Below are 26,254 nucleotides of genomic sequence, written 5' to 3'. Positions count from 1 at the left end.
TGTTGACAGCAGTGTCATAATGATTATGTATTAAATATAGAGCATTCAGTCATTTTTGTTTTATTTGTTTTGCGTACACCTCAGATAATTATTCAACCAATAGAGAGCAGATATCAAATATTCACATGAAATTAGTGGCAATGTGGCAAAGAGTTTCAGTAACAAAGTTATTTGGTACACTGAAGCATGCTTTTAAGCAGTCAGCCAGTATTTGAATACTACTTTGAAGAAGTGTAGAAAGCCATCTTGTTTTCCACTGATAAAGTTCGATATCAAAAATATTAGGATTCGGCAAATCTTCTCAGTAAAAATCTATAGACTGTCTGATATCAAAGACAGTAAACTCTTGTGCAAGTTTTAATAGTGCAAGTTTCTGAACTGTTACTTTAATTGTGGATCAAATCAATTGATAATGTGGTCATGAATAGGAATCCACAGAACTATATTCTGCATCTGCACACTGAACTTGCTGTTGATTAACTTGTGGCATGCTAATACTAGTATTAGATTTGTTTGCAGCATTTCTGCAGCACTTGAAGATATTCTGTGAATAATCATCTATGTTCACTCTTAGAGAAATCAGTTTTTCTATAATACTGTCCTATTAAAGAAACACCAGAAACAATACCTTTGCTTGGACCTTGCAAATCTACAGAAGCTTCATTTAAATAGCAAAAGAAAGTTGTAAAGTTGTTAAACAAAATATGAATTCAAAGTATTCCAATATTTTTAGATAGGCCATAGTAGTTTTCTTATTTTCAGCAGCCCAATTGTCATTTAACACTTCAAATTTATCATCTTCAAACACAATAAGTCTCACACATGTGAAGTACCCTGTTTACTCGCTTATAAGACGGGGATTTTTCCTCGAGATTTCGGGCTCAAATTGGGGGGCCCGTCTTATAGGCGAGGTCTACAGACATAGAAAATAAATTTAGTTCACTCAGTTTATCAGATCGTTCTCAAATGCGAATTTCAATTCCATTGGCGGCAGTGAGGATGATGAACTTTTCAGTGAGTTTATCGGCAGAGATGACGTGAGAGCAGGAGGAGAACATGGAGGAATGTGACCTCACGATGATGGATTGTCCGAGGAGCAGTTTTATGAACTGTTTGGAGATAGCGACAACGAATAATTTGAAGGCTTTTGAATTTCATAACTTGCATACTGATTTGCTGTGTTCTATTAAAGTGCAGTTTGCATAAACTCTTTTAATACTTTGAAGAAATGTGGTTTAAAAGTTAGCATAAACTTACTTTGATACTGAAATATGTTGTGATAAGTTCTGTGCATTAGATTGTTCTTTGTTATGTGTTTTAAATATGAACATTTATCATACAGTAAATAAAATAGTTGATGAAATTCCATTAAACGCTTGAACACCGAGTTTGGATTTATTCATTTATTTTCACTTTTCTATCTCTTCCATTTTTCTTCTTCTAATCTGAAATCGAATATCGTGCTACCTAAACCCAAAATTAGGTTTCTATTAATTTCCATTTTTTCACTTTTCTCTCGTTACCTGCTTTCCTTCCTTCGTCTTATAAACGAGTCTAAACAGAATATCGACAATCTCTCAGGTGAAGTTGGGACCCGTCTTATAAGCGAATCGTCTTATAAACGAATAAAAACGGTAATTGAACCAGACTATATATAACTATATTCTGAATAAAAAGAAATAATTATATATACTATTTAAAAGCTCTGGATATAACTGTGGTAACCAACTGTATTATGAGCATTTGTATAAACGTTCAACTTGTTTCAGTAAATTATTTTAAAATAAGTGGATTGTGTGGCTGTTGACATTTATCACCAACAAGTAGAATACACCTACTGTAAAACATTTGTTCTACAAAACCTGACAGTAGCAATACAGCTTCGGGTTTCCAATACATCCAAAAAAGTCACTGTGTGCAACAATTTCAAGCCAAAAAAATAATCCTTCATCAGAAGAATGTTGACTGAATATAAAACACTAAATATCACAAACAGCTGCACGATAATAATAATAAGCATAATTTGTTTTACCTCACAAAAATAAGAGGGTTTAATGAAACCCCTTTATACATGCATAAACATCTTCCACAGACAAAGAATTTCCAGCAGCCATACATCAGTTAGAAGCTGTGGGGAGTTTCAAAACATAATTTTGCACAGTGTCTCATGCTCTGGAAACAACCCTCGTAGAGAACCTTAACTAGTCTCATTCCAAATAAAATTTCAGTTTCATGAACAAATCTAGAACTTTAGGATGACAAAGCCATGAAATGTGATTTGACATAATTGAATAATGACATGAAAAGATGACCCAAACACAGTTTGTACCACATCATTGTTCAAATATAAACAAAAGTGAGAAATGGAATCAAAATCTTACAAATACAGAAAATGAAGAACAGACTTGCTTTGAAAGAATGAATAGTCACAAAAACATTATAAATAATAAAGAATACTAAATCAAATCAGTCACAAAGGTATGCAAAATCTATCAATATTCAAGAGCAAAATTAGACAAAAGCAGCACTGAGTTTAAGAAAAGTTAATTTTAAGTGTTAGTGCACCTACTGTGTCTGGAGAATGTTCTATCCTCCTATTGGTGGACAACTGTTGCCATATGATGATTACATAATCTACTGGTATAGTTTTCCTCAAAACAAATGATTTACATGAGATATAGTTCAAGGTTAGCAGTGTGTACAAGATCTTAATGGATGGTGCATGAGAAATAGCTACAGTGTGCAAAGAAGAGAGTGAATCATCTTGAAAACAAATGTTCAAGTCTCTTTAAATGGAATAACATAATAAGACTAGTATCAATTATATTCAATTGTAGAACCTGTCTGGCTAATTTATTATCAAATGTAACAAACAGATTTAGAACTACAGTTACTTTGTTCTCACACAGTTAATTTTCTTTAAAACATAAAGGTAAATAATGTCATTGCAAAACATTCAGATTAACAATATTTACCTAAAGATACATAGCAAGAACAGGTTTTACAACTTCAAGAAAATAACATGTGCAAACAATAATTCCACAATTGCACCACAGTTACTTCAGTTCAGTAGTCAAAACAATAAAACTTAGTAATGAAAAACCACTAAAAAAACAAAATATTGTACGTTTATTTACAGAACAATTATCTAACTTGCATTAAGAATGACAGTAGTGCCTCCTAATCACAGTTTATATTTTCTTACCCAATCATGCTATTTTGAAAAATTGTCTTAAGCTTAGATAAACTACCAATAGTGTTTATAGTAACACTTAGTTTTTACAGTTTTCTTCCTGGAGATTATTAAAAAATTTGTTATCTGGTCAAATGAACTACTACTTTTATAGATGTTTATAATCAGTATTCATAAAATGAAAAAGTTATAAATTTTTAGAGAAAACTACTCAATATTTTAATAATTATTTTTTTTTCTTCCCAAAACAGCATATAGAAAAAATAGTAATGATTAATTAATATATTTGTCCAAAACAGTAAGAATATAAAACTTTGATCATTACTGGAAATCTTCAAAACAAACTACTTGATTTTATTCCTGAAAACATTATATATGACAATCAAAGGCACCCATGCCAGCTTCATAATTTATTTTGTTAGTTTCATGTACATGACAAGATACTTAAACTGAAATAGTTGTAAAACTGATAACAATTACAAAATGAATAAAGTAAAAGATTTAGAACCCTCTGAGGCATACCCAAGAACCTCTAAAAGTTTCTTGGTGGTCTAATGTGACAAATCTGGACTATTTTAAGCACAGACAAATAATTATACATGCAATACAGACATAAGTTTCTTTTATAATATACATTTCCTGTTTTATATTTGAAATTTTGGCACCTTTCTACTCAACTGTTCATAGTTTTGTGAAACAATTATTTTTTGTATAAAACACAGTTATGAAAATACAAACAAGATCTTGACAAATAGCACAAAAGGAGCTTAAAAAATAGGTATTCTGTTCCAAAACAGTCTGTTAAACAAATAGCCTGATCAAATAAAACAAAATCATATCTATCTAAGTGTAATGTTTTAACCAAAACTACAGGATTGCTCTTTACAATTAACTAAGAAGAACTTTACTAGAGCTGATTATGTTCTAAGTAATAAAACTAAACAAAGCTTTTCTTTCCATGATGCTATGTATACATAATTATTTTTGCAATAATTTTTCCATCACATTTACCTGCCTAAGTATTTCCTGCTGCCTGAGTCTGAGACGTTCTCGCTCCATCTGAAGTCTCTGAAGCCTTAGTTTTTGTTGTTGTTGCTGCTGTTGAAGATTCAATTGGTTATTCACTGTTCCTGTCATGGTGGTAACTGATGCTGATACAGAAGCAGCTGCTGAAATGTTCTGAGCAAGAGATTGGGTTCCTAAAGTATTGGCTTGCACCTGCATGTTTAACATAAGTTTTCAAAAATTATAATGTTCACATTTAATTTATTCATTTATACTCTTTTACATTTACCAGAATATTCAAAAGGGAAAAGTTTTACTGACCTTTTTTTCTTTCGTGTTTACATACAACACAGAACTGTATCTTATTTTTTACTTTTAAGTGACATAGAAACTATCTCAAGTATCTTGGTCAATGAGGTGTTACACAATAAATAAGTGTACACTTATTTATTTTGTAACATGCTCATTTTTAATTACCAAAACAAAACTCAAACTCTGAGGAATGTCTATAGAGACATAAAGATAAAAATATTTGACTAACAATAAATCTTGTTTATTTTTCTCATTCTATCAATATCTAAACATACATTATACAAATGCATATTACACAGATGTCATCTACTTCATAAAACGACATAAATTAAAATTTATTTATAGATCCACTAAAAAAAAATTTTAAATAACCTGTTAATACCAAGTTGTTTTATACTGTATGCAATTTTCACATCATATTCTTTTAAACCAGCAGTTAAAATTCAAAACATCTGATTAAGAGGTATAGCCATTTCTGTTGTCAAAATGAAATTTTGTTAAACATTCAAATTAGATGGGTATTTGTTATGACATGATACTCAAGAGAGCTTTCAAGATAGAATGGTAAAGCTTATCCACCTACACATATTTGGTTTGTAATAAATTCTTTTTATAAAACATTACATTCTTAAACTATCAAACTAGCAAGTCTGCATGCCTTATTTCTTACAGCAGCTAGCTACCTGTGATTGTTGCTGTTGCAGAGAAGGTATAGATGGTGGCTGTTGACCATGATGAGGATGATGCATTAGTGGTAATCTTCCAAGACTGAGAGCTGTTAAACAGCAATTAATATACACGTTAATAAATTCTAACTTATATTAAAGCAATGTGTTATATTTGTTCATGTGGCAACATAAGTGTATTAACTTCTTATACCCAAGCAGACACTGCCAGCCTCTGGCCAAAAATCCTGATTTACCCATCAGATGGTGACAGAGTTTGATAACATTTATGTCTCTTTGGCTGACATTAATCCAAACTACATTAGTATCCACTTGTTTATAAATAGACCATAAACTTTATAAGAAATGGTGATAATTATTAGGACACCATGAAAATTATTCTGGTAGTACATAAAATACATTATGGGTTTAAAGAGTTAATAATGACTAAAAATGTTTAAAAGATTTTCAGGCACTAATTATTACTGATATTTTTTCCTTTTTCCTGCAGTAAAATCAATGATACCATACATACATTTATAATTTGAAACACCTAAGGTTTGAAGTAATGATTAAATCATAGCATACTTTAATTTAGTATGACAGAAATAATTTGAGATATCATAGTTTAAATCAACTTATGATAACAGAGTCAAAAGTGAAAAAGCATTGCACCTTTGTTTCACAAGCTTTCAGGAAGGTATGACTTACATATTATTTGCCACTCAACATAACAGATATGAGAAATTGTACTGACAAGAAAGCAGTTCACATCACAATGATAACAAACTTTTAATGTACACCAATAGTCATTTGTGTTTGGTCTATCAGGGACATCTTAATACCACACCAAATACAATAACAAAAGAGACTTGGTACACATTACAGCAGAGATATGACTCAAAATCTCAGTTTATATCCATGAGTATACGAGTGATAAAGTAATGTCACAGTAACTGCTGAAATCCTACCAGCTAAACTGGAAAATAATGAGATTAAGCAAAATTTATAACTTTCATTCAAGCCTGCCATAAAAATGATTTAGTACAAATAAAAGCATGTTACATTGAAAATTATTATGAAATCCTCTTTTAAACTGATGAAAAAATATATTTGAAAAAAAGTTATAGAAGTCCCCATAAGTTGTATTTCTTTAAAAAAAATTAAGTTCAGATATAGTAACTAATAACTCTTACTTTGAATTCTTTAAAAAAGAAACTTGTGAGACTGATTTTTTCTTCAAAAATAACAAAAACTTGAACATATTGCACTTATAAAACACATTATTATTAAAGAAATTCTAAAAATATTATGAGAGGTCTGGCCATAAATACGTTAGTAAAGATTTTCATACTACAAGTAATATAAAATAAACATGAAGAATTAACAAAACAAATGAAGACAGAACAGTAAACCAAGAATGAAAAAAAAAAGGAAAGTGGAGAACAATTTATTTTAAGATAACGTACTGAATAGAAACAAACTAACTTAATCGTGGATCAAACCAGCTTGTAGTACGGTCATTATGGTTGATAAAATACACTTCACTTTCTGGAGTATATGCCTGCTCCCATCCTTCTGGCAGGGGACCCAGGTTTAAAGGTGGTAGATTTGGAGCAGAAGTAGACATCAAAGTATTAGTATCTCTTGGTATGGTCAAGGATCCAACACTAAGGTTCTTACGTGGATCTGTCCATGTAGTTGACTTTGTTTCATGACTAAAATTAAAATGTAAACATATTCACTCACTTTAAAAGCAATAACATGGACTGATAAAATAAAAAAAAATTAATATATACAACCACTAACATGAAACAAACAACTTTTCTATGTTTGCATTTGTTTTTCAAAAGTTTATAGTGATACTAAACCTTACCAGTCCAAAACTAGGAATTTACACGACTTTTTTGTCATTCAAATCAGTTACAATTTTATCACTCTTAGATTTTATTTCCAATGAGAACAGTTTTAAAGATTCCATATTCATTTCTCAAGTTCAAATTTATTTAAATGTATAACAGTTATGACAGCCTTCCTCTTTACTTTACTTAACTGTTTTTTATACTAATAAATCAAATTCAACAATCAAAATGAACTATCAAATCCATACATCATTTCATGACAAGACCCTTTATAACGTTTTCTTTAAAAAGTATGTGAATTTTAACTAAACAATTTTCATCAATTTGTACATTCTACAGATATTTTAAGAGCTTTTTTATGTTTTAGGCTTTCAGTGCTGAATAGTATCCTGAAAAGATACAAAATTTGTCTTGTTTGTGTCACTTCATTTTACGTGTCCTCCCAAAATGCACACATGTACAACTCTATATTGCTATATCTTTGTTTCAAGTACTTGCCGTGTAAACATCATAATCAACAACGGCAAATATTTTGCGTTAACAAGTCCCAGACTATTTCGTTTCATTCCTCTTTCACACTACTTATCATTCCATGCAATAGTTTAAAGTATGTTGAAAGAGAGAGGGGAAAAAAATCTCCGAAACCACGAGTTGTTTACAGAATAAACTCCTGTAATTTTTCAATGAGGACGATGGATTCCCATAATTTATTGTCGCCCAACCTCCCTAGACGGCGGCAACTCAACTACTTTCTATCGACTGGTACGGAATCGTACGGGTTGGTCCACGAAAGCACTCGCAAAATGTTCACCCAAATTGAGTCGGAGCCACGCCGGTCTTCCAAGACTTATCACAAACCTAAACCCTATCACCGTTACAGTCATGGATTACTTTAACAGGGTCAAATACTCCCTCTCCACGATAAAAAAAAAGCGGGTGGTGTCAGTAACACAATCTATGAAGGTAGAGCGCGACTATTAATTGTAATTGAACGTTTTTGACATCGTGCAGGGCACCTTTCTCTCTGTACAATCACCTACTTTTTAAAATTATGATTTTTACTATTCTAACCAACTTTCACACCCATAAAAGTTAACACAACTTGAAAAATGGGTCTCCAAACAATAAAGCGTTAAGCCCTTGTTTTGCTTGAAACCTTCAATAAATGTTTTTTTCAATATACACACAAGTAAAATATTGAGAGCAAATCATTTCAATGCTACTAATAACTGATCGTTCAAGTTCCCAGGTAACTTGTCACAGTCAAAGCTTAAACTTGTCAAACAGCCTTAAATATACAAAGTAGGCTGCAAATATTATATTCACATGATCTAGTCATTCCAAATTGTTTTAAAAATCTAGTCTTCATAAACTTATTATGAAATGGCTCATCAAGTTTGTGTTTACAATCAACTTCGAGTAGTTCTTAGAGTAAAAATTTAGAAGTAAAATTGTAATTGAAATTTTAAACTTGAACGGCACCTTACAAGCACATATTCTGAATACCAGACCAGGCCTCTTGGATTCGGGTACTGCTGTCCCTAATTTGAAACTACTGACTAATTAAAAGTGGGAAGGAAGAGCAAACAGCATCCACCCATAACGGGTTTGTCCAGCGCTCTGCATCGAATAACGGGATTATCTCTTTTCCAAGGCGCCTACAGCAGAAAGTGCGAAATGGTTAGCATTGGGTCTCGATCCGCAATTTGAGACGCTAACCAATAGGCCAAGTCCAGACATAAAAGTAGAAAACAGACCTAACATCCAGTTATTGATAGCCCACCTATGAGTAAACCAATATCAAACTTCGAGCACTGTCTCTCTACAACAAGAAATAAAAATATACCAGTCATAAGAAAGAGAATAATATTTCGAATTCTCCGCAAACTATATTCAAATCAATAATACAGAAACTGCACTAAATGCTTGAACACGTCATATTAAAATTATTCTTAATATGTAAATACACAAATTATATGGTAACCCCAGTCAACAAAAAGTTGCAGTGGAATGAAATGTATAAGAACTACTTTGTATCACTGACATTTCGTAAGTAGTGAGATGTCACTTTTTGGGAAATGTTAGTAACGATCCTCTCCGAAGCAAAGTACTCATATAATCATATCTGGGATTTACAATGTCCAAGAGTAGGATACTCATTATTCTTAATGTTACTAGAAAACAAAGGAATATGGATGAACTGGGAGAACTAGCAGCAACCAAAAAGAGATCTGCTAATAGCCATGGAAAACAAACTACGGTTTTCTTTACTACACGAGAACCCACAAAGATCAGTGGTAAAATCTGTTCAAGTGTCCCAGGGAACAATACTCAAGTTTCCAGACTATATCAGTTCAACCGCTGTATTCCTCAAAAAACTGAAACGGATTTCGTGCTATTACATACAACTATGGATGTCTGTGTGATTGGGCTGTTGTACTGGGCGCTGGGAAACAATCCTATTCGTACACTAGATGGATTATGAAAACCTGCAGGGAGGAGACGCATGCCTCGAATATGACAGCCTTTTGCAATGGAAATTATTCTGCAGAACTATTGTAAAAATGCGCGGTCATCAGTCAAGCATGACCGAACGTGGTAACATGGTACGTAACAACGTCGCGAGGCTCCAAAATCGTTTTAATACATAACGTACTTAAACTCTGTAGATGTTATTTTCAAAAACACCAGTAACTGATGGCCTGAGATACGACTTTGTGCACACATTTTAAAAGTATTAATCCACCTGTAACAAAGAAAAGTATACGATGATTATGGTTATAATGTGTGTGAACGTTTCAAAGTTATTCAACTATCATCACCAAATAAGAGCGAGTAGTGACTAAGATGATGACACTTTGTTAACGAACAGTTTTTAAATTAACTGATAAAATAACTACATAGTGAATAATAGTAATAGGCACGACTATGTAATTTAATGGTTTGTACCTGTTACGTAACCATGGTTTATTTTTCTTTTCATATTTTAGTATAACCGAGTTGTCCAAAATCGTGATGCATTAAAATGCTTTACATGTAAATACTTCGTGAGGTATGTCTCTTAGAAATCTGACAGTTCTTGATTGCGATTGTTGACATTTTTAATAGGCAGTTTCTTTGTTCACAATCGAAAATCATTTAAAAAAAAGAAATGAAAACTACTTAACGATGTAATTACAGAAAACAGTTTTAAAACAGAGACAAGGAAACTAACCGGCTGTATATATTCGCTTGTGCAACAAGCCCTTGTTATAACAAATGCAAGGAATAAAAGCTTAACAAATATAACAAACGCAAAATCAAAGAAGCCCTACTTATACAACAACTAAAACCAATATAAAGGAATAACTTTATACCTATACTAATTAATAACCTAACATCTACCTGCAACGTCCCCTACAATCCCATACTCATTTATACTCTCGTTCCGGCAACGGTCAGTTGCAAACTCTCCTTGTTAAACTGAAGACAGCCTAAGAAGGTCGAAACGTTGTTCTCTGCTTTATTAGTAAAAGTGTTAACACCCATACCAGCTGCGCCGAGTTATATCAGTAGTTCTACTGAGGCTAGAACAACACATTGATAAAATTAAAAATACTACTTCATCAACAGCATTAAGATATTTTAATAATTACAGTAAATTAATAGTCTACGTTTCGTAAACACGGATATTTCTATGACAATATCAGTGATAAAAATTACCACTGTCTAACATTAAAAGAATTCTTGCTAACCATGTATTTTGTACTCGACACTTGTACATTTTCAGGGATTGAAATATTACATTCCCGAACAATTTTATATTTCTAGTTGACCTTCCCTGTTGGGAAGGCATGATCCATTCCTACACTTTTAGATATAGCCAATGAAAGCGAAAATACTGAATCGATTAAAAAATTCATGAAGAAATGCAACTTTATATGAGGGAATGTAATCTTCCCTCAAGTAAATGTGATATTTCATTATTTTTCTCCCTTAATTTGGCCAACATGTCTTCCAACTAGCACAATGTATTTCATTGAGAAGTAACTTCAGCCCATGTTGGAATTTCTATACATAAGAAATCTTATTAAAAAAAAAAAAACTATAGTAAAGTATTGTATATCAGTAATATGTCTAGATATTCTAATAACATTCTTAAACATAATTACAAGGTTTTTTTCTCGACACAGTTGAACAACTTTATTCACTGTAGTTCACTCTAGAAAACAAATTCCTTCACTAAAAAACAAGCCACAACACCTGGATTTACATCAGCATTCTTAATCAAATATTCAAATATAAATTACTTAATGAAACTCATACTTAAGTTTGAAATTATAAACTTTTCATTTCCAAGCAAATATATCCCAATATGTTACAATGTTTACTGTTCTCAACTTATTACTTACCGCATAATTTGTTCAATAGTACAAGACTTCGTCGAGAGAAGCCGCGAAACTTACTCATGTTTCATAAACTTAAGGTCTTAATACTAGGTACTTAACAGATCCTTTACTGAATGTTATTATAACCTATCGTTTTTATTTTTCGGTTATTACAGAAGATTTAACTTTATTTATTATTTCTTGTCGCCCATTCCACATGTTTTGTTATGTATTAGACGCATCTCAACATACGTTTGAGGTTGTTTTTTCGTTACCTTTAAGATCGTTATATTTCGAGTATCGATATTCTAGCAATTTATTGTACGATTCAGACATTGTTAGTTTTGTATTTATTACTATTTATTATTCTGTAGCTATTTTCTCGGTGCAAAGCTATACAATGGCCTGTCTGCACTCTGTCCACCGCAAAAAGTCGAACCCCGGATGTTAACATTCTAAGTCCTTAAACCTACCGCTGATTCACCAGATGAACATTACTTTCTGCGTGTACTAGTTTATGTTGTTCTACTGCTTAGGTCTGTCTAAACGAGTCGTGGAAATTTATCTAAAACGTGAGGCTCTTCTAAAGTTACACTATCAATGTTGTTTCACAGGTTTTCATTAGTTACAATATGTTTTTATGGAGGACTGTAAAAGTTTTGCTTATACATAATTATACTGACGAATCACCTGGTGGATCAGCGGGTGGTTTAAAGACTTGCAGCACTAAAATCCAGAGTTACATTCCCCGCAGTGGACATAGCAGATAGCCAAAAGTGGCTTCGCTCTAAAAACATTTTATATATATATATATATATATATATATATATATATACTATTAACGTAATAACAGGTAACAACTCATATTTGTGTGCTCCGTAAGTGACGTATAAAATGTTCTATCTTTAATTTTACATTAATTAATAGTATTAGCTAGTATGTTCAAACTATACCATTTTATTATTTGCAATTATTTACTATCATATTTTAAATATAGAAATTGTTTTGTACTGTTAATTTAGTATATAGATTAAGAAGTAGCCTAAATCTCCTTAGCTAGAAAGACCTGCTTGGATATTATTAGGTTTAAGGCCAAAAATGTTGTTAAAAGCGAAGTTACAAGTTATGAAACAAATAATTACTCCTATTCTTTAAAAATTAGAATGTATAATCACATATTTAACCTATTATAGTCACTACCGGTTTCATTTTTTAGTTTTGATCTAAATATATAGCTTGACACGATCAGAAGTTGATATATTAGATAATGTATTTAAACTAAAAAATGGACAAGGGTGTAAAAGTACGCAATTTTGTTCTGTTCCTGCTATGAAAGTCTACTAAATTGTTTTCAATTTCGAAACTCATTACTGATAAACCTTCAAACAACCCACCCCGACTCCGAACCCAACATATTCACCCATAAAAACATGTGGAACACTCGATGTATTCTCTCCCAGTATAAGGCAGAGTTATTGGGCAAGTGGTTCAAGAACTCGATTGATCCCGGTATTGAGAAGCCAGATAGCCTTTCAGTGGCAGTCCATCAGCCATTCTTAAAGGTTGATTGCAGGAAGAATGGAGTCCGTGGTCTTTTTTCTCGACTTTATTATTAACACATCGCTAATAATGTTTCATCATAAAATATTCTAAATTCAGTACAAAAAAAGTTCTTAACTACTTTACAAATAAGTTACAGTTTCTTGATAAACCACAAACTACAATCGCATATAGTTCACACAAGATACATTATCAGATGTAAATACATATTTCGTGGAACCTGGCTACAGAAGGGAATTATTACATGAGAATATTAGAGACTTAGATCATATACGTATGAAGTTCAAAAGAGAAGTAACACACAACTAACATCTAAGTATTCGACAAAAGGTTTATGCATAGAAGTTTTGTGCACGTTCAGGCAGTAACCAATAAAACTTAGACTACAACCTGACATATCAATGAAGTAAACTTTGTTTTTTGTCAGGACTTCATGCAAAGCTACACAAGGTACAACAAAACCGTCTCTCATTTTGAACTTAAAGAGAGAAAGCAGTTGACCAACAACACTCACTGTCAACTTTTGGACTACTCTTGTCTGATCGAATAATTAAATTTGATCGTTAATGTTACAGTCAACCATTCGCTTCAAAATGCAGAGAACAAATTTAGAGCAGAATGTACATCACAAGCCTTCAGATTCTGAATCTGGCACGTTATCCAGTGAACTACGTATCTAATTTTGTACTTGTTATACAAACGTTAATAACCAGCATAAGTGAACGAGATGTATAAATTTGTAGTTTTTTTTGTTCACACAGAAGAACGCAAAGAGTGAACAACTATAACCCACGCCTAGCCCTAATGTGAGAAAAATATTTTAATAGTTTGGTTTGAATTTCGAGCAAAGTTATAAGAATGCTATCTGCGCTAGCCGTCCCTAATTTAGCAGTGAACGGTTAAAAGAAAAGCAGTTAGTCTCTATCACCTATCGCCAACTCTTGAGCTACTCTTTACATTGGGGGAGGGACAAGGGATAGTTATCGTTCGTGATTACTAGCGAAAATTTTGAAATTTTAATTGTATTCAAATAGAGGTAACAATACAGAAAATATATATATATATATATAAACAATTGAACAATCCAATACGTACGTATATTTATATAAAAAACTTAATCCAAACAATACATATCAAACCAAAAACACTTTAGGTGCGTTTGTTTGTTTTTGAACTTCGCACACACCTACTCGAGGGCTATCTGCGTTAGCCGTCCCTAATTTGGCAGTGAAAGACTAGAGGGAAGGCAACTAGTCATCACTACTCACCGCCAACTCTTCGGCTACTCTTTTACCCATGAATAGTGAGATTGACCTCACATTATAACGCTCCTACGGCTGAAAGGGCGAGCATGTTCGGTGCGACGAGGATTCAAACCCGCGACCCTGAGATTACGAGTCGAACGTCTTAACCCACCTGGCCATGCCGGGCCCTTTAGATGTGAAAAAAGGTTTGATCAAAAAAGGATTGAGCATGCAACTTAAAAATTAAATTTAAATTGGCGGCCAAACTGACAGTTACACTTATAACATTGATAAGAATATTAAATATTCATTCGTTAGTTAGCTAAGCCTCGTATTTTATCTTGAACAAAACATGTGGCCTATCTTCGAAAGATGATGATCAAATAATACGCTGGCCAGCGAAAAGTTCACATTTTAACTTCTTCGAAACTGCTGGAATATAAAAGGTAACAAAGTGCAAGAAGAGAAATCCAGAAGCACCCTGGAACTGCAGGAAGCCTCGAACCCGCCTGTGGCATCATGAATCCACTCCTGCACACATTCAGTCCCTCGTGTACTCTACGTCAAAGCGATGTCAAAAGTTATCAAGTCCTACAGGGACAGCCAAATATCGAAACAATAACCTGACACTCTGACCACTTTTTATCAACTACATTAGTGATGTTTTCTTTAAATCTGAGTTGTTTTTTTTAATTCAGAACATTTTTGTATTTGCCAAGTATCTGTAGATCATCTTTTTCCAAAAAGTTTTTCAGGGTTAGTTTATTAATAAAGATGTATATATGTATTGAGATGAATGAAATACAAGTTAACGTACACCACACAATATCCATAACCGTTTGACACCAATTCTAACACTTACACAATAAAAATCTCATAAAAATTACAGGTCAGCTGTGAGTTGCTTTATTGTGAAGACTGTTAGCTAGATTCATTTCTCGAGAGTTTTATCAATTAGTTACCCAGTGAGTCAGCAGTAAGTTTATGGACTTACAACACTAAATTTTAGGGTTCAATTTTCCGTGGTGAACACGGCAGGTGGTCAAGTGCGATTTGGCTCTAAAATAAATCTATCAGCATTCTACTTTCCCCTAAGTATCTGTATAGTGTGAACACTTAAGTTAGTGAATAGGATGGATACTTCAAGTTGATTACAAGCTCTATCCCTTTCTTTAAGTTTTATTAGCAGCATTAGATAGAATGTTTAATATATAACTTTACAGTTTTATTAGAATTGTTTTGTATTATTAGTTTAACATGTGGATCCAGAAACAGCCTAAATATCTTAAGTTGGCTGAAACTCGTGAGGTGTTATTAAGGTTTAGGCAAAATAATAGTTAACATTCAGGACAAACTGACGAATCAATGGATTTTAATTGTTACTGATTTCTTAAGAAAGTGTATTACTAACTATATTAATTACTGCGATATTTTTGTTCTGATCTATGAAGGTAGCTAACCCGAATCGGAAGTTCATAATAATTGTCTTGTAGGGTTATTGTGATCACTTCAATAATGCCTATAAAGTGGACCTCGGTGTTATTAACATTTGAAGATGTTTTATAGATAAACGATAATATCTAGAGGATATCTTGTTAATGGGTGTCAGGATGAATCTTTACAGGTTATATACAGTACGTCTAGATATTAAATGTGAGAATGATTTATAGATAAATGGTAATATCAGGTTGAATCTTACAATTAGTATAATTTCAATGCATGGTATACAACCATACATTGCCTCCAAAATCTTTCTGCACTCTTTGTAGAATATGTTTGTGTATATTTTCATTTTTTCTTTCACTATTTTCAACTGAATACAACTCCCACAATATAAAAAAAAAGCATGCTAAGGCCATAGCCGAAAATAAAACGTTTTAAACACTTCAACTGTAGGTTAAATCAAGTTTTCTTCTTTCTAATTAGAATCGGTTCTGTATTTTAGAAGACCAAAACAAAAAAACATCATACATCATGACAAAACACCCAGAACGTGTGATTTTTTTAAAATCTTTCTATGACTTATTCAAGATATCTTTCATATAACAAGGCCTAAGTTGTTATGAGAATAATAAACAGCTATATTACTACTACAATATTTTGCTATGGTTGTAAATACTGTCTTGTTCAGTAATTTAACGTTTGTAACTTATGACTAACGAAGAGGATGTTGAAAACAAACGTTAGAAATACAGCTGTCATAATACAAACCTACCCTTAACTTTCTAGCAATCCATCACATACAGACAAAATTAGCAGGTTTTCCTCTTCTACAGTACTACTCACTAAAGTTTCTCCTGCACTTGCCATAAGATTGTTTAATTCACGCAGAAGTTATTCATATCGAATAAAAAAGCAAAGGAAGGCTAGAAGGAAAGCACCTAGTCATCAGCACCCAACACTAACTCTCTCTACTGTAACTAATAAAGGGATTAAACGTCGTTCTTACAATATATCTAAGCGTTTGTTTGTTTTTAAATTCTGCGCAAAGCTACACGAGGGCTATCTGCGCTAACCGTCCCTATTTTAGCCATGTAAGACAAGAAGGAAGGCAGCTAGCCATCACCACCCACCGCCAACTCTTGGGCTACTCTTTTACTGTGGAACATTATAACGTCCCCACGGCTGAAAGGGCGAAAATATTTGGTGAAACGGGGATTCAAACCCGCCACCCTCGAATCACGAGTCGAGTGCCCTAACCACCTGACTATGCCAGACCTTTAAAAATAGTAGTAATATTTCAACTGGTCAACCAAAATTGAAAAAAAAAAAGACAACATTCTGATCATTTATTTTCTGTAAAACCTTGTCTCATCCTGGTATATTTACCTCCTGTAAAACCCTGTGAAGAAACCTTGCATCATCTTAATACATTTAATCTCAATTGTTTTATTTATCACCAAAGGTTTAATATCTACATTACTCGGTAATTGTAATATTTCCCAAAGAATGATCAGTAATATTGCTAATAACGTATTTTGGAAAAACAAAATATTTAAAAGAACAGATAGCTATTTGTCATTAGCCATTTTCGATTTTAAACAAACTCCTAGTTTTTCTATAGTCTTGCAAGTCTTCCATCCAGCTATTAATTATACTTCTTATACTTCTGGTATTTTAACATAATTGGCTAATTTAAGTCTTTAGTAAACCAATTAGGTCTCCACTGTCCACTTTTTTTAAGGAACATGGATATAATGAATTAAAAGTACTAAATTATTTTCTGTTATAAGGCCCAAACCTACTCGACGGACTGTAGATAAAGAAGTAATTTGTAAGTAACATATGTAATATGTGAAAACGTACAACAAATAATAGAAAGAACCAGTAGAGAAAAATGTAATACATGAATTAAGAGTGTAAAAACGGAATCAACTCACGTAATTTCAAGATGATTCTTTTAATTTTTAGATAGCATTCTACAGGAAATTAAATACCATTGTACCATTGTAAATGCACTGATTTTTAATATTCATAGAAACCTCTCAGAATGACGTCTACTTTCATAAAAGTTAACTTATTTTTTCCAGAGTTACTAGTAATAAATCTCCCATGAAAATGAATGGAAAAAGATTAGTTTTCAATGATACTTTTCTACCACTAATGTTACTGTAAATATTAACGTGAAAACTTGAATATGCTTATTAACCTTTCATAAAAGTCGCTTGTTTGGATATCTTCCCTCATTTGTTCCAAAAACAAACATCAGTAAAGCGTTTCTTCTGTCAAATGAGCGCATGTAAACAAATACGATTTTTGTTTCGTTTTTTTTTTTTCAAGCACTCAGATAGAATTTAAAACAGGTCAAATTTTATATTATTTTTAAGCAAACGTTACAAACAAATGTGATAAGTTTAAAAGGCACATCTAACACTAAATAATTGCATAAAATAAAACTATTATAATAATTTTTGAAAAGTTTCTGAAGTTATTAGTTACGATAATTTTGTTAAGTCTGTATATACGTATCCAAACTTTTGACGCAGTAAATCTGAACGTTGTTTTACTTTTATATATAAAAGGCACATAACTCCTTCCTCTTGCTTCGACAGTTTCTTTAATAATTGACAAGATTGTATATGTAAAAAACGAAAAAGAAAAGTAAACAAGAAAAAAAAGCCGAATCTAAGTTTTTGTCTGTTATTTTTTGATAAAGTAATATCGGTTTACAGTTGAGGTTCAGTTCAGAAACAAGTTACTTTCGTGTGTTACACTTTTCTTCCAAGTAGTTTACAAACGAAGACTTTCCTTAGGTTAGATTTCGTTGTCAAAGATAAGTGTGTTATGTCCTAATAAGTAAACATATCAAGTATAGGTATATGACAACATGATCATGGAGGCAGGCTTTGGCATTTACCCAAGAACGTAAAGAGTCCATCGGAAGTTTGACCAAAGGTTAGATCAAAGTACTCACGTTGTCAAATATCAAACAGCGATATACATTTCAGCGAAAAGAATTAAGGTCAAATAGAATTACCAAATCCTTTCTTTGAAACCATGTTGCTATTTGCTCGATAACATTCACAAAATGTGTGATTAAAAGGTTTATTTTATTAACTTATTTCACAAATTTCGAAATTTGAAACAATACAAAATAAGTTATATATTGCTTTAATATTAGCATCTCTAAAGCATTTCAAACAAAATTTGTTATAGAAGGAAGTGTTTTAATCTTCGATGTTGGCTACAGACATCCGAGACCCTTTGTAATAATAAATCATAATAAGCATTAATGAAGGGAGAAGTCCGAAATCTTAACAGATCAAGTAACTAAACGCTACAAGTACCTATTTTTACAAAACAAAAGTAAAGCTATAATTGTCCAATAATTACGTAAAGTAGGAAAAATATACAGATTGCCTGAAATATCTAAAGAATGTTTGAAAATATTTCAAAAAAGACTGTCACTGATTTAGCAGTATAAGATTACAGGTAAGGCAGCTAGTCATCACTACCCACCACCAACTGTTGGGCTACTCTCTTTTACCAACGACTAGTGGGATTGACCGTCAATTTACAACGCCCCCACGGCTGAAAGGGCAAGCATGTTTGGTGTGACGGGGATTCGAACCCGCGACTCTCGGACTAAGACTCGAGTGCATTAACCTCCTTGACATGCCGGGCCTATTAAAATAAGGTCCCTTAAAAATATAATACAAGTCTAATATAGTATAAAACTAAATAAGTAATCTTATGTACGAGAACTTAAATACGTGGACGGGTACTTTGGAAACACGAGCACGTTTTCTTTAAAAAACTTCTCTCAGTTTCTTATGTTTTTCGATATCGTAGCACAAAAACAAAGCGCAACAAAATTTTACAGAGAGGCAAAAAAAATTTGTTTAAGAATATTTAATATTTTCATCTTTAACACACCGTATATGATATACGGGCTATGTTCTGAACCACAAAGTTCTGATATACCATTCCTTATTAAAACTGTCGGCCAGGGCGTGGGGACAAAGGTTATCAATATCCGCAGCCTACACTACTTCTTTTAATTAACGGTGAAAGGTCACAGTGTGTTCAGTAGTATATCACCGGTTCAAAACGTTTAGCTTACAGCCCGTTTAGTAAACACGTCCGATCATTCTCAAAGTGATTACAGGCTAAAGAAGTTACGTATGGATTTCACGGATATATTTGTTTCTCGTTCAACACAAACACACACGATAGGCTATATATGCTGTGCTTGCTACAGGTATTGAAAACCGAATTTGGGCACTACAAGGCACTTACTTACCGCTGAGCCACTAGGGTGACTTCATGGAAATTATTCTGCGCTGTTGAATTAGAGTAAACGTCCAATATGAAAAATAAGGTAACAAAAAAAAAAAAAGGTCAATGACTACTTATTTCCTTGAATATTTTTGTTATAATGTATTAAGGAAAATTATTTGAAATGAAAACTGTCACAACATGAAATACCTCATATACTACATTTGTGTCTTGAAAAACGACAATAAATAGGTACAATGTTATATTGTAAAATGAAAACAATAACTAATGGAACACAGAAAAAAACAATTCTATTTGTTACCTCTTCTTTTCAGTCTTGCGAAACCAAAGAGTTTGGAAGCTCGTAAGTAGTAAAAAGAGAGAGAGAGAGAAACGGTCCAATAAATACACAAAGCTCTTTGATTTAACTTAGATGTGTTTTGAGTCTAAGTTCACTCCATGGGTGTCCGCAGAAAGTTTTCCGGAGGGAAGGGACAAGACCAAAATTAAGAGACAATGGACCCGTCTTCAAAGTTTATCCATTACAGTAAATGTAATATGCAAGCTCTCACAGTCAGATTTGATAGATTTAATATTTGTAAGATTAGTTTAAGCCATATTACAGATTTCCACCTATATGCACTCTATAATAGTAAAGGTTGTTGATCCCGACCAAGCTGTTTCTTGGAATGTCTACATTACTGCCCAAGTCTCTTTGATAAATCACTTCTGATACCACCGGCAGATGCCAATAGTCTGACCCCGATCATAGGGTGTCGGGGCTCTTTGATGACCTGAGTCAGAATGGCCAAGCCCAATATCTAACAAGCCACCGTGCTACCGACGTTTTACAATGTTTAGCTGCAGGGGTAGGTATCCAGAGGTTTTAGGTAAAAGTAATGAGAAACCTTGTGGCTTTTATTGGGATTGAAATTAAGTATAATAAATAGTGTGAAACTATAAAATGAATAAAAAAGAAACTCAGAAATTCATATATACACCCGCGCGTGCGCTGCACGAATAAAGAATTATATTTCTCATTTTCCAACTGATTAGTTTATTCTAGACAAAACATTCAAGGAAGTTCGTTTTGTGCACTGCTTCGGTCTCGTTTATTAAAATTTGAAAGTAATTTGACTTTATTTTACAACCTATGTTCAAGATGCTATCCAGAAGTTTCTAAGTGCTCTAAATATTATGTTAAATGAGTGTTGTTTCAGTTTTAAGAGAGTTTTAGCAATGCGATCGACATTGGAGATCAGTTTTTGTGAACTGATCCTTTCTTCTGTTAGGCTCTACGTGAGTCCTTCTTCACATTTGGAAAGATGTCGATCAGTTGTTATTGTAAAAGATATGACATTAAACGTTTACAGTTTGGTTTGGAATTTCGTGCAAAGCTACAGTAAGAGCTATCTATGCTAGCCTTCCATAATTTAGCAGGAAAAATTAAAGGGAAAGCAGCTAGTCATCCACCAGCCACTGCCTCAGCTACTCTTTTACCAACGAATAGTACGATTAATTGTCACATAATAACCCTCCCACGGATGAAAAGAAGAGCATATTTGATGGGACAGAGATTGAATCCATGATTCCTCAGATTGCACCCTAACTACCTGGCCATGCCAAGTTTTTGTAGTACTATGAAACGAGGTCTTGGTGAAAACCTTAGTGCGTTAGTTTGTGATTTGTTGATTTGGAAAAGTTTGTTTTAGAGGAAAGCCATATGTTGTGTCAACCGCGGATAAATCGAACCACAGATATTCATGTTCTAAGTGCATAGACTTAGTGCTGTTTCACCAGTAAACTGGTGGTGTGTTAATTAATCCTATTTATAGATTTTTCTTTTTTTCTTTCCGTCTCTTATCCGTCACAATGAAAATTCACTATTATAACAGTCACTCTTAAGAAAGGACCAAAATCATCCACTTCAATTGACTTCCTGCCATCAATTTACTTAAATGTACAATTAAACTCCTGGAAAATAATTCTTTCCACCAGGCTGCCACGGCATCTAAAAAGACAATAAATAAAGCACTCACAAGCACCCCTCTAAACAAACACAAACCCTTCTTCGCTTAGGTTTCAACCAAAACTACTTTTAATTGTAATGAATTCGCAGTCGCCCTTTTCTTGTATGTTGAAAAACCCTTGACTCTAGTTGGCTAACGGATATAAATTCAAACTTAAGTCTAAAAACATTCCACCCATTTTTCTACAATGAGCATCAAGTTTTCTCAATAACCGTGCTACCACTAAATTCCAAATTTATAATCCTTTACGAACACTTTAATGACCTACCAACGATCCTCTCACTGCTAACTCACGCATCTCAATATGCTGGGGATACAGCGGCATGAACACATCTCGTGACCCCACACACACACACTTAAGGCCAACAGAGTCCATCCAGACTTCCCTTCACCAAATCACACTATGGTATTACAATTGTCTGATTGTTCTGAACCACAAGCGATCATATTTTTCAGAAGAGTACGAACAATTTTTTTTTTTAAACTAGAGACTCATACTTAAGTTTTACGATACACACACATCAGCTTTACAAACAAAATTAAGTTTCTAGTTGTTATAAGTTAACTTTGAATCCATACTTCATTGAAATTACACAAAACAATCGTAGAAGGATTAACTAGTGTATAAAAACGTGTTCATGGCTGTAAAACCTTTACTCAGACGTGAAATTCTGAAAACTAAAGTAGAGGTACTTAGATGGGTGAAGTGGACCTGTTGTTGAAAGAGAAAAATAATCTATTAACATACAAAACAATACAGCTCAAAAATAAAACGTCCCAGGACTTAGTACTGGAGAGTTCCGGCAGAATTTTATCCATACTTTTACTTATGTATAAAGCTTTCGTTAAACCACTAACACGTCTGGTAATATTTCCATAAATCACAAAACACTTCAAAATTGCGCGTTGCGTATAGCATGCATGATCATTGGTAAATGGCCGTTCGATCATCCCACCGGATAAGAAAGATTTCTCAAATCGGTTTTGTAATTTTATATAAAATTATATAAATAAATTAAATAAATATATAATTCTATATAAAATTACAAAACAGAAATCCTTCATCAGGTCAATTCCCTATCACAGCACCTACCCCTTCATCGTCACAGAAATATACCCACACTCAACTCAACAATTAGCAGATAATACATCACCATTCAACTTTATTATTAACACACAACATCTCCCCTTTCAACCTAATAATTAACAGGCATATAATCTCCTGATGTATTAATAGTTATAAGATGTTTTAATTTTATTTTTTTAAAATAAATATTATTAAAGCTCAATTATATTTTTGACTTTTTAACAGCTTATTATTTTAATTGCAGGTTCAATTTACTCGAGTAAATTTGTCGACACCAGCCCAGTGAAAATGGGATTTACTTAGGACACTCCTATGTCCCTCATACATCTAGCTATTTGGCACTGAATCCACTGATCCAGACCACCTACAGTTTGATTTGGTTCTAATTTCTCGCAAAGCTACACGAGGACTACCTAATTTGGCACTACCAGACCAGAGAAGAGCCAGAGTCAACACCACCCTTCACCAACTCTTCTACCAACGAACAGTGGGATTGATCGTAATGTTAAAACGCCCCTACAGGTGAAAAGACGATTATGTTTGATGTGACGAGAACTCAAAACATGACCTTCAGCTGCCTACAGTCAAACAGCAAGCATGATCACCGCCGTCATCATCGGGATTCTACCTTTCTTGCTCGACCAGACGTTCATATAGATTTATATGGGTGTAAATATATACATTATTTTCACGTTGTAATACTCTTCATACTACGTCAGGGTTAAAGAAAAATTGCTTAAATTCAGAATACATCGAGTTACGTCCAAAATCCCTACCATGAATGAACAGATCGGTTCGTGGGGGTGTCAAGTCCTTGACCGCAGTTGAGCCTTCATCCTTCCATTTATATCCTGATAATTCTTTTAGCATTCCAAAGTTACGAGTGTTTTTCCTTGTTTATGATTGTATTGTTTGTTTGTTTTGAGTTTCGCATAAAGCTACTCGAGGGCTATCTGCGCTAGCCGTCCCTAATTTAGCAGTGTGAGACTAGAGGGAAAGCAGCTAGTCATCACCACCCACCGCCAACTCTTGGGCTACTCTTTTACCAACGAATAGTTGGGTTGACCGTCATATTATAACGCCCCCACGGCTGAAAGGGCGAACATGTTTGGTGCGACGGGGATGCGAACCCGCGACCCTCAGATTACGAGTTGCACACCTTAACCCACCTGGCCATGCCGGGCCTTTATGATTGTATATCCCTCCAATTCACACTTCTATTCTGTATTATAACAATGTTTGGCAATGGCTAAGTTTTCTGGGTGCACGTGTCTTGCTGCATCTCTGGTTTTCGTTTCATTTTTGGGTAGTTCTATCTACTTTGCCGATGTAAAATCATCCAGGGAAAACTTTATACGACCTGTTTGTTATTGTTGTTTTTTCGGTGGAGGGGGCTTGTTTAATTGACGTCTTTGAAAGTTCTCGCTTTTACTGATACTCTAATATTAAATTGTTTGCAGAACCTACAAAAATGTCACGCCTTTTGAGTTAAAAGACTATGAAATAAAATTTATTCTGAAGCTAAACACACTTCTAAATAAAATACAGATAGGCTTTGCTGAAGTAGAATTTACAATAAATTACGACAAGTTGTTTATTCAATGTTTCATTGATAGTTATTCTAATAATGTTGCAGGAATCAGCTAAAAAAGACAATTTTAAATCTTGCCTAAGATAACAAACACCTAAAGCCATTACTGAGCTTATATTTGGCATAACAGGAAGAAAGGTATTGGATTGGTTCATCCCATATTGTCTTAGTTGATGTTTTGTTTTTCAGTGGTTGTTCAATGAACTCTTTGTTTTAGCCGTTTGCTTGAATTCTGCAATAAGTTTGAATAGGTTTTCCCGCAGACTTCTGTGTTGAGGAACTGGCTCATCCTGGAAAGGTAGCGGCTATTGTTTTGATTTCTATCTGTGCTATGAAATGGATGGTGTATTGTTGTTCTGACTGTATGGGTAAAAACGGAGAAATCCATGGCTAAACCACTGATCTAAAGTGATTCCGTCCGATAAGAGTAAGGAAGTCTTATACCGGTATGTTTGAAAGCACATGTGATGTAAAAGATTATCAGACCTTCTGACAGTTTGTTGACTTCTTTGATGAATGGTCTAGAGTTGTCAGCATGGGAGTCGTTGTGGGTTCAGGGCATAAGAACTGGTAGAAGATATCAGAACAGTGAGTAACAACAAACGGAACCTACAGTAATTACGACGGATGTTAATGGAAGATCGGGTTTATGGACCTTGAAGAGATCATATAGTTGCGGAGCTCTGTAGCCATGAGAAGTTGTATGTCGAAATTCCGATGTTTTAATTCTCTTTGCTAGTTCATTCACATGAACAACATTTATCAATAAATGTCTAAAGGAAACCTATCCACATTCATCAGCATCTCTACTTCAAATAAAACCATCACAATCTCGTACAAAAAGTATAATGAGAAAATATGTAACCCCGAATACTCAGCTACTGACAGAAGAAAAAACTCGGACAAAAGAGGAGGAACAAAAATTCAACATCTTTTTCCTGTTTTATACCAAATGCGATCTACAAAATCAGGAGCTGAAACAATGTAATACTTAAAACTATAAATATCATATCATTTGTTGAGCAAACAAAAAAAAATAAAACAGGTAAGGTCCAGTATCCCATGCAGTTGCAAATATAAGTGAAACAATAAAGTAAAAAACATGCAAATATAATACAACTCGTGAACCCTCCCTCCCCTAAAGAGACAACTGTTAAATACCGATACAACTCAGGATGCAAATACAAAATGAATGGGAGAAAAACAAAATCTTAGACAAAGAACAGCACTCAAAACTCAGGAATATAATAAGACCTAAGGATAAAAATGGAAAGGTCAAATCTTACCCAAGATAAGGTACAAAACACTAGCAGAACTTGGAACCATCTATTAAAAAGAAATGTATACAAGTTACACATCAAGACCACACTTCATAATACTATAAAAACCCACAATAAAAAAACAACTCTCCAGATCTGAAGGACTCAGAATAGAGCTTGAAACGTTCTCTCTCTCACACACACACAAAAAGAAAGAAAAGAAAAAACAAGGCAGGATAAGTTCACATAAACATCTTTCTCAAATGTCGACCAAACTTCAAAGAATAACAAATTCATTTGTCATCATCTTTAGAGCACTTGGAAACGTCTAGATGAAATCTGAACGTATGTTATAGTTTTT

General features: G+C 33.4%; 1 protein-coding gene across 8 annotated transcripts in view; it reads right to left on the bottom strand.

Annotated features, from left to right (window-relative positions):
- LOC143232395 (transcriptional coactivator YAP1-like) overlaps positions 1–26,254 on the bottom strand; it is an 81,718-nt gene that overhangs the window by 25,566 nt on the left and 29,898 nt on the right. For all 8 annotated transcript variants that reach the window (XM_076467788.1, XM_076467782.1, XM_076467787.1 and 5 more), the window contains exons 2-4: positions 6,664–6,893; positions 5,194–5,285; positions 4,205–4,411 (exon numbers count right to left, since the gene is read on the bottom strand). In XM_076467788.1, the coding sequence (XP_076323903.1) occupies positions 4,205–4,411; positions 5,194–5,285; positions 6,664–6,893 (529 nt within the window). The remainder of the gene's footprint in view (positions 1–4,204; positions 4,412–5,193; positions 5,286–6,663; positions 6,894–26,254) is intronic.

This window comes from Tachypleus tridentatus, chromosome 11 (assembly GCF_004210375.1).
Source record: "Tachypleus tridentatus isolate NWPU-2018 chromosome 11, ASM421037v1, whole genome shotgun sequence".
NCBI lineage: Eukaryota > Metazoa > Arthropoda > Merostomata > Xiphosura > Limulidae > Tachypleus > Tachypleus tridentatus.
The sequence above is the reverse complement of the archived record's forward strand: the minus strand, read 5'-3'. Positions and strand labels throughout refer to the sequence as shown.